Genomic DNA, 9,811 nt, shown 5'->3' on the forward strand with positions numbered 1-9,811 from the left:
ACATGGCGGCAGCGCTGATTTCACTCTATAATAGAGTGTATTTTACTCTATTTAGACTGGAACCAAATGTTATCATGGCAGAGTATATTTTACTCAGCAAAATTTACTGTGTGGGCAGTTTTACCCATTCCTCTTTGCAGCACCTCTCATGTTCCATCAGGTTGGATGGGGAGGGTCGGTGCACAGCCATTTTCAGATCTCTCCAGAGATGTTCAATCAGATTCAGGTCTGGGCTCTGGCTGGGTCACTCAAGGACATTCAGAGAGTTGAAGCTACTCCTTTGATATTTTGGCTGTGTGCTTAGGGTTATTGTTCTGCTGAAAGATGAACCGTCACCCCAGTCTGAGGTCAATGCTGGGGCTCTGACAGAGTGACCATCGGGTTCTTGGTCACCTCCCTGACTAAAGTCCTTCTCCTCCGTTCACTCATTTAGACAGGCAGCCAGCTCTAGGAAGAGTCCTGCTGGATGTAAACTTCTTCCATTTATGAATGATGGAGGCCACTTTGCTCACTGGGACCTTCAAAGCAGCAGAAATATTTCTGTACCCTTCCCCAGATTTGTGCCTCAAGACAATCCTGTCTCTGAGGTCTACAGACAATTCCTTATACTTCATGCTTGGTTTGTTCTCTGACATGCACTGTCAACTGTGGGACCTTATATGTAGACAGGTGTGTGTCTTTCCAAATCATGTCCAATGAACTGAATTTACCCCAGGTGGACTCCAATTAAGCAGTAGAAACATCTCAAGGATGATCGGTGGAAACAGGATGCACCTAAGCTCAAGTATGAGCTTCATGGCAAAGGCTGTGAATACTTAGGGCTTTTGTTCGTTTGTTTGTTTTTAATAAATTTGCAAAAATATCAACTTTTTTTTCAAATTGTCATTATGGGGTATTGTGTGTACAATTTTGAGGAAAAAAAATTCATCCATTTTGGAATAAGATAAAATGTCGAAAAGTGAAGTGCTGTGAAGTGCTTAGCAGTAATGTTATACATGACAATATGACTGAAGGAAGAACACATACATGCACACACACAAAAGTGTTTTGAAGCAGAAACAAAAATAAAAGCACTAAAGCAACAGGAGTGAAATTGTCTTAAGCTTTACTTAAGCTGCAGCTGCACACGCAGCGCGCTCACTGAGGCTCATCCTGTCGTTTGCAGCACTTTGTCATTGGCTTCTGCTGTGATGATGACACAAAGTAAAAAAGAAAAAACAAGTAACACTCTCTACCGTGAGTCCTGAGATGTGAATAAAGGGTTTCTTCCATGTGCCCAGTACTTTAGGGCCCCTTCACACATAACACAAAAGACACAGAAACCAGAAGAAAATCTGCGAACCAAACATGAAATGGGGAACCACGAAACATCCCACCTGCTGTTATTAGGTACGCACGGTCGAAAAGGCATGCACGACACATTGGCGACAGTTTCGTGTACGCTCATACACGTGCACGAACACAGTGCGAGCGCTGGAATGTGTTGCACCACATTGTGCCACTGTTGTGGGAAAAAAATCTATTAAAATAAAAACCAGCTGGAACATGTTACACATCACATGCTGCTGGGGAGAAACAAAAAATAAAAATTACATGCCACCTGCAGGATTTGAATTTATCAAAGCTCTGATTAACAGACAGAAACTTTACCACTACACTACAATCACTGTCCTATAACAGCTGCGTAAAATGCCTAAAATCAACAAGGAGATAAACGTATTTTTAAAAAAGAGAGAAATTAAACAATGTTGACGAAGAGGAAGTATTTAATTTACGCTGTAATAACTGACAAAACAGCGTATTTTTTAGTGAGACATGACTGAATGTGGCATATTTGCACCCCCCCAACACATGCCGGGGGAGGGTGCACGGAACACACCCACCCATGTGCTGTGGGGGCAGAGCGGGGGGGGGGGGGGCAACACACGCACGATACACACACATGGCACATGTGTTGAGGGGGCAGATGACACTCTGGCACGCTACATGTGTGTTGCTTGGCAACTCCATAGTCATGGGGGTACTTAGACAAATTTCACAGCCAGCTCAATAGTGGTCATGTGCTCACTATTTTCATACTAACAGCATGAACGACCCACATTTTCAAAGTGCCCAGCAAGCAGTGTTGGATGTTCATGTCTGTCACCTGGAATTTGGCCAACACCTGCCCCGAGAGGGATCGAATTGGCTCTCACAGGGCACTCTCTGTCTTTCAGCCGCTGGTGTGCACGAATAGTTGTAGCGACAGGTATACGAGGTGTTCGAGGTGGCTCCGATTTTTCATGACTGCTAATTCCTCCTTCGTACATGAGTCGGCTTCAGTCGTGTTATGTGTGAAGGGGCCCTTAATGTGTTAGTTTAAAAAAGAAACAGGTCTGTGCTCCTCAGCGCTTAATGCACGAGCTCTCACTTCCAGAGGTAAGCTTGAATACTAAATTCTGTTCTAAAGAGACAGAAAGTCAGAAGAATGAAGCAATCTTGCTGTCAAGTGCAGAAGCGTAATTCTGCATACAAAGATTCTTGATGTTTTTTTATTTTTGTTTGCACTCAGCCTTTCTCTGATCCGTTATCTGCATTAAGTATGAGTCTTCTTTACATTAAGCTTCAATTTTACCCTTTGTTGATATGAATATCCACTGGATGACTAAATGTTTATGCTGCAGATGAAAGTGGTAAAACTCAGCCAGGCAGCATCTGGGTCCAACACTGGTGGAGTTTGCAATATGCCTCAGTTCTGTTTGTTTGATGAGAAAGAAAGCACAGAGGGTTTCTGCTGGCTGTTGCACATCACAGCTGCTGTTTCTTTCTTCTTCTTTTTTTAAAGCCACTGCATAAGATTATATATTTTTTCTTTTCCAATACTAGATAGTTCCTTGATTGCTCAGATATATTTCAGATATCTGATCTGCATAATGTCACCAATTTCACACATCTGGCATTAATCTGCATAAGGTGTCTCAGCTCATACGCCGTTACAGAAAAGGTCATTTTCACTCACATTTATGTTGATACATTCCACACAATTAACACTCTTATATCAAACTATTAATTTTAGAAGTAATTTTCACACCTGCATTGTGCAGAATTTCATTAACCTTTCCATCACCTTTTCAACAAGTTAGTATCTGTCATTATCTTAAAAACACACACATATCGATTAATATACAAAAATATAAATGCAACACTTTTGTTTTTGCTCCCATTTTTCATGAGCTGAACTCAAATTCTAAAACATTTTCTATATACACAAAAGACCTATTTCTCTCAAATATTGTTCACAAATCTGTGTTAGTAAGCACCTCTCCTTTGCCGCTTTGCTGAGATAATCCATCCCACTTCACAGGTGTGGCATATATATATATATATATGTGTGTGTGTGTGTGTGTGTGTGTGGTAAAAGCCATTTATTGGCAAACGACAGTATTTTCTCTTTTCACATCAAAATGACAAGAGAACTACCCAAATGAACTTGATCAAAGGTTTACATACGCCTGTTCTTAATACTGTGTATTGCCCCCTTTAACATCAACGACAGCTTGGAGTCTTTTGTGTAGTTGTGGATGAGGCTCTCTGATGCTGAAGCTGCCACTGAATATGTTTCAGACTTTATTTACATCAATTATGAAGAAATACAAACAATATGGCACTCTATGGTTAAATCTGCATGGAGTAGACAGTTCTCAAAAACTGAGTGTCTGTGAAAGAAGTAGAAGAGTGAGGAAAGCCACCAAGACACCCAGACAACCCAAAAGTTATAGGCTTACGTGGCTGTGATTGGAGAAATTATGTGTTGTGTTATTGTGCAAGCTTTGCATTTTGTATCACCAGTTATCCATCTTCATGATGAAGTGGTATAGAGGAGGATTTTCTTAAAAAGAAGACCTGGAAGTTTAGCTACAAATTGCCAGAAGGTACATCTGAGATGCAAGCCTGGATTTGATCTGTTTTTGGTGAAAGAAAATCCTTCTCTGCTCTACTCCACTATGAAGCTAAGAGTAGTGATGCAAAATGCAAAGCTTGCACTGTGCACAATTTTTGCAATCACAGCCACATAAGCCTATATCTTCTTCTGGGTTATCTGGGTGTCTTGGTGGCTTTCCTCACTCTTCTCCTTCTTGCACAGTCAGTCAGTTTTTGAGAACTGTCTACTCCATGCAGATTTACCATAAAGTGCCATATTGTTTGTATTTCTTTGTAATTAATGTAAATAAAGTCCAAGACATATTCAGTGGCAGTTTTACCATCAGAGAGCCTTGTCCAAAACTACCACAAAAGACTCCAAGCTGTCATTGATGTTAAAGGGGGCAACACACGGTATTAAGAAAAGGAGTGTGTAAACTTTTGATCAGGATCATTTGGGTAGTTTGTGTTGTCATTATGATTTAAAGAGTAAACACAGTTGTTTGACAATAAATGGCTTCACCCAACCACTAACCATGAGTGAAACAAAGTTTTTGTGTTATCATTCATATTCTCTGAAAAATGGGCAAAAAAAAAAAAAACTTCTGCCAGGGTATGTAAACTTTTGTTATATAAACTTGTGTGTGTGTGTTCACTCCCACAAATCCAGATCAGTGGGTGTGTCACATATTACATAGTTTATGGAAGTCCAAAACTAGATGCTTCAGATCTGAATTTTGCTTATATAGCTGAAGAACATCTACAGACAGCAACTGAACTGTGTGACTGTGTAATGTCTAACATGAAATCTCAGTATATGTAACTGTTTAAAGAGCAGGAGTGGTGGCCAAGTGGTTAGTGCACATTCTGGGTTAAACTCCATCCCTGCCCCATTTCTCCATGGAATGTGGAACTGGGCCAATTTAACCCTGATTACAAACAAGGGAGAAACCAAGGGACTCACTATGTAACTGTTAAAAAAAAATGCACACTATGACCATTAATTTTGTATAACATGACCCCTTTAATTTTGCACAATATTATCCCTATATTTTTGCTCAATATGACATAAAAGCAGTAAATTCTCAGAGATCTGTGGTTTTCTTTGATCAGTGACCCAAATGATTAACAAAAACATGTTTGTCCTCAAATTAGGATAAAAGCCAGATATATATATACACTCAACAAAATATAAACGCAACACTTTTGGTTTTGCTCCCATTTTGTATGAGATGAACTCAAAGATCTAAAACTTTTTCCACATACACAATATCACCATTTCTCTCAAATATTGTTCACAAACCAGTCTAAATCTGTGATAGTGAGCACTTCTCCTTTGCTGAGATAATCCATCCCACCTCACAAGTGTGCCATATCAAGATGCTGATTAGACACCATGATTAGTGCACAGGTGTGCCTTAGACTGTCCACAATAAAAGGCCACTCTGAAAGGTGCAGTTTTATCACACAGCACAATGCCACAGATGTCGCAAGATTTGAAGGAGCGTGCAGTTGGCATGCTGACAGCAGGAATGTCAACAGAGCTGTTGCTCGTGTATTGAATGTTCATGTCTCTACCATAAGCCGTCTCCAAAGTCGTTTCAGAGAATTTGGCAGTACATCCAGCCAGCTTCACAACCGCAGACCACGTGTAACCACACCAGCCCAGGACCTCCACATCCAGCATGTTCACCTCCAAGATCATCTGAGACCAGCCACTCGGACAGCTGCTGGAACAATCGGTTTGCATAACCAAAGAATTTTTGCACAAACTGTCAGAAACCGTCTCAGGGAAGCTCATCTGCATGCTCGTCGTCCTCATCGGGGTCTCGACCTGACTCCAGTTCGTCGTCGTAACCGACTTGCGTGGGCAAACGCTCACATTCGCTGGCGTTTGGCACGTTGGAGAGGTGTTCTCTTCACGGATGATGCGAAGGAGATGTGTTGCACTGCATGAGGCAAATGGTGGTCACACCAGATACTGACTGGTATCCCCCCCCCCCAATAAAACAAAACTGCCACCTTTCAAAGTGGCCTTTTATTGTGGGCAGTCTAAGGCACACCTGTGCACTAATCATGGTGTCTAATCAGCATCTTGATATGGCACACCTGTGAGGTGGGATGGATTATCTCAGCAAAGGAGAAGTGCTCACTATCACAGATTTAGACTAGTTTGTGAACAATATTTGAGGGAAATGGTGATATCGTGTATGTGGAAAAAGTTTTAGATCTTTGAGTTCATCTCATACAAAATGGGAGCAAAACCAAAAGTGTTGCATTTATATTTTTGTTGAGTATACATATATATATATATATATATATATATATATATATATATTCTGTTATTGTTGGGTCTGGTCTGCTTGAGGTTTCATCCTGAAAAAAAATGCCCTGTTGTCTTTGTGCTTGCCCAGGGGGGTTGGTAAGGTAGACATTGCACTTGTAAAGCTCCTGTGGTAACTAATATTGTGATTTGGCACTATATAGATAAATGAATTGAATTGAATATACCAGTACACACATTCCCTTCCTGGCAAACCATGAAAGTAGAAATTTCAATGCTTTAAATTTCCACAATTAGACCCCTTTAACTTTGCACATTCTATAATTTTACAGAATAAGACACCTTTAAAGGAATAACTGTGGTATGACTGTTAACACTCTTGGCTTCTGGAAAGAATGTCCTTAGTTCAGAACCCACAATTCTGGTTTATGTTGGTAATCAATCCTTCACCTATCAATAACAAATCTCTTACTTGAGATTGATTTAAAAATCTAAAAAAGTAAAATATCTTAAACTGTCTTAATCTGAGTGTTAATGGACAGTTTTAACAAAATTTAATCTGTTCTAACAAGGAGGCTAGATAGGCTCAAAAACTACTTCAGGGTGTCGTTTAATCTGGATTTGAGCTGGCTAAATTTCAGATAACCAGTTTTGACTGGTTGCCAAAAATGACGACTAGATTTTTGCATGGTCGCTCAGTCAAAACAAGTAATACATCCACCATCATGGGTTCTAAGGAACTGCAAAAGGCATTTGTTAACACTGACTGAAATTTTCACACTAAATTATTCTCAAACTAAGCGTAAAAATAACTCACAAATTAATCAGCAATGAAAATAATCATTTGTGGCACTGCTAGATTCCATATTTGGATTTCATAGTAGAACTGCAGACGCACTAGACTGGAATCAAAGGCAGCTTTGCCAATATATCTGAGGATGGGGAAACAAATAAAAACTGACTGAAATCCACCTGCCAGTTTATGATGACAATATTAAACTTGGCTGCATCTATTTTCAGACCACCTCTGTATGAGAATGAGATTCAGCAACATAAATGGGGCCGCGCGGTAAACAGAAAAAGCCTCAGAGACAATCCAGTAACCACACATTACCTGCACCCGGTACCATCCACCAATGCATAAAATGTCCATATAGTCTTGTTTTCCATCAAAATACAGATGTTTCAGTCTTTTTTCTCATTTGAGGAAAGAGGAGCGCTTACAAGCATTTGTACATGGTTGTGAAGTAGATAATCCCTTCAATGAGCACCTTCCAAGCACTGTTTTTACTGTTAGAGGCTTTATATAGACATAATCCTGCTTTTTTCATTCCAACAAGAGCTTTTTTTCTGAAATGCTTGCCTGAATGGTTTCTAACCTTTTTCTTCTCTTATTTTTTTGTAGAAAACATTTCAGATTCAGATTACTTTATTAATCCCAAAAAGGGCAATTCATTTATACTGTCAGTCCATCCACAATTACAGAATAAATATGCTAAAAATATATTTTTTAAAAAAGATAAATAACAACCATTTAACATCAACAATCAAACATCATCACAATAGTCACAATAATCACAACCAGTAGAACAGCAGAGCAATATGCAAAAACATTCCCAATTCATTTGTGCTTTTCATAATATCAGGTAACCTCAAAGTTCACTGGACTTTCTATACAGATCTCACAAATTTGTACAGTAAAGATGAAATTGCCATCCTGATGTATGCAAAGTTTCCAGCTGCACATCCTCAAGTGAAGCGAAGCAAAATTCAAGCACAATCTTTGATAATCGATCAATCAATCAATTATTTTCTCATTTAATCAATTAGTTGTTTAGCACATAAAATGCTACAAAATAGTCAGTAATGTCCAACAATGTTTTCCACAGCCCAAGGTGATGCCTTCAAAATTCTTTTGTCCACAACCCAAAGATACGATTCCACTTAGTGCCAGACAAGAAACTAATCAAATAAACTGAAAAAGATATTGATTATTAAAATAGTTGTTGATTCATTTAATAGTCAATTAATCATTTGGTTAATCACTGCAGCTCCAAGAAAAACGTGATCCACTGCATTGTGTATTAAATAAATCACATCGAAACACTAATCCCAGCCAAGAAGAGATGGGCTGTATTGATCTACCAAGTTCACGGACTGATGGAGCAAAACAGCAACAAGTCCGTCAGTGGATCAGAACATCCTCAGCCTGCCCACGGCACAGGTGTGTGTAATCACTGTTGCCCCACAAAAAAGGGATGTGGGTATTTTTGCACCTACAGCAAACACAGTCCATCTCAATTTAACATTTCTGACTCATATCGCATCCTGTTAACTCACTGCTCAGTTAACCTACATTACAGAAGAGGGAATATTTACATTTAATCAGATGACTCGGGTCGTAAGTGAACTATATAAATCCGCCTCAAGTTAAGCACCAGCACACACACACACACACACCACACACACACACACACACACACCACACACACACACACACACACACACACACACACACACACACACACACACACACAACACACGAACAAAGGCAGCAGCAGCGACCAAAGCAAACAGCGCGGTGTGTTTTTTTGGGTTCCCCTCTCAGCAGTTAATAAAAGAGCATCTGTCCGCGTGTCCGCAGCAACATTCCGAACCGGATCCAGTCCGATCGAAAGCCTTCAGTTCTTTCTTTTTCTTTCTTTCTTATTTAGTGGCTGTAGTGTCTGCGGACGCTGGGAGGGTTTCAGCACCACAGCAGAAGAACAGCTCCCGAGCGGACTCACCTCCCAGAGTGCAAAGCAGCAAAAGGAGCGTGACAGCGGCGCGTGCGGAGCCCACGCGCTCCAGCTGACACATCGTTAAAAGACAAACGTGCGTGATGGGCTCCAGCCCGGTTGCGGTGCTCCGTGTCTTGTGCGCTGCTCTACATTTTCTCTCCAGCTTTTCCGCCAGCGACCAGCTGTTTGTGTATGACGTCACCCGCGCGGCTCCGCCTCTCGGGCTCTGATTCGACAGGCTCGCTGCTGTCGGCTCGTCTGATTGGACCCGCGCCGCTGTCAGTCCGCGCGCGATACGGACGTAGACTGCTGCACCACCAGGCCGGGACGCAACTGACTCCTAAAAACCCTACAGACCAGGTTCAGGAGCGGGGGAGAGTCCATGTGGTCTGATCCGGTCCACTGACCTCTGAAGTCACACACAGCTGCAGTGGCGGCTCCAGGATTTTTTCATTAAGGCCCACATTTTGCACAGAGGGGCTAAGTCTATTCTAGTCAGTCTAGTCCTGTTATCATCTGAGAGGAACATTAGTATTTGACAACTTAAAGATTCAAACTACTGTAAAAAGTCACTGCATCTCTGTAAAAGGTGTTAAAATCTGGAATAACTGTTCTGATAGTATTAAATTATCTGGTACTTGACTGGCTTGAAAAGACTTCATAAAAATGTCTTATTATAGTACGATAAATAGGTTTAACTGATTTTGTTACTGTTCTTCTGTTTATCTGTGCGTTATACTGCTGTTTGTTCTGTTGTGTTCAGATATTTCCTTTTACTGATTATATTGTCTCTGCTTGTCTTTCTTGTCTTTTTTGGTATTTGTTGTATGGATGTATATGTGTATAT

General features: G+C 40.6%; 1 protein-coding gene across 1 annotated transcript in view; it reads right to left on the reverse strand.

Annotated features, from left to right (window-relative positions):
* The window catches only part of tmem8b (transmembrane protein 8B), a 142,015-nt gene extending 132,848 nt beyond the window's left edge, over positions 1-9,167 (reverse strand). The window contains exon 1 of the mRNA XM_034170983.1: positions 8,971-9,167. Within this exon, the coding sequence (XP_034026874.1) occupies positions 8,971-9,043 (73 nt within the window). The 5' untranslated portion in view covers positions 9,044-9,167. The remainder of the gene's footprint in view (positions 1-8,970) is intronic.
* Between the last annotated feature and the right edge of the window lie 644 nt (positions 9,168-9,811).

The sequence above is a fragment of the Thalassophryne amazonica genome, chromosome 5 (genome assembly GCF_902500255.1).
Source record: "Thalassophryne amazonica chromosome 5, fThaAma1.1, whole genome shotgun sequence".
Taxonomy (NCBI): Eukaryota; Metazoa; Chordata; class Actinopteri; order Batrachoidiformes; family Batrachoididae; genus Thalassophryne; species Thalassophryne amazonica.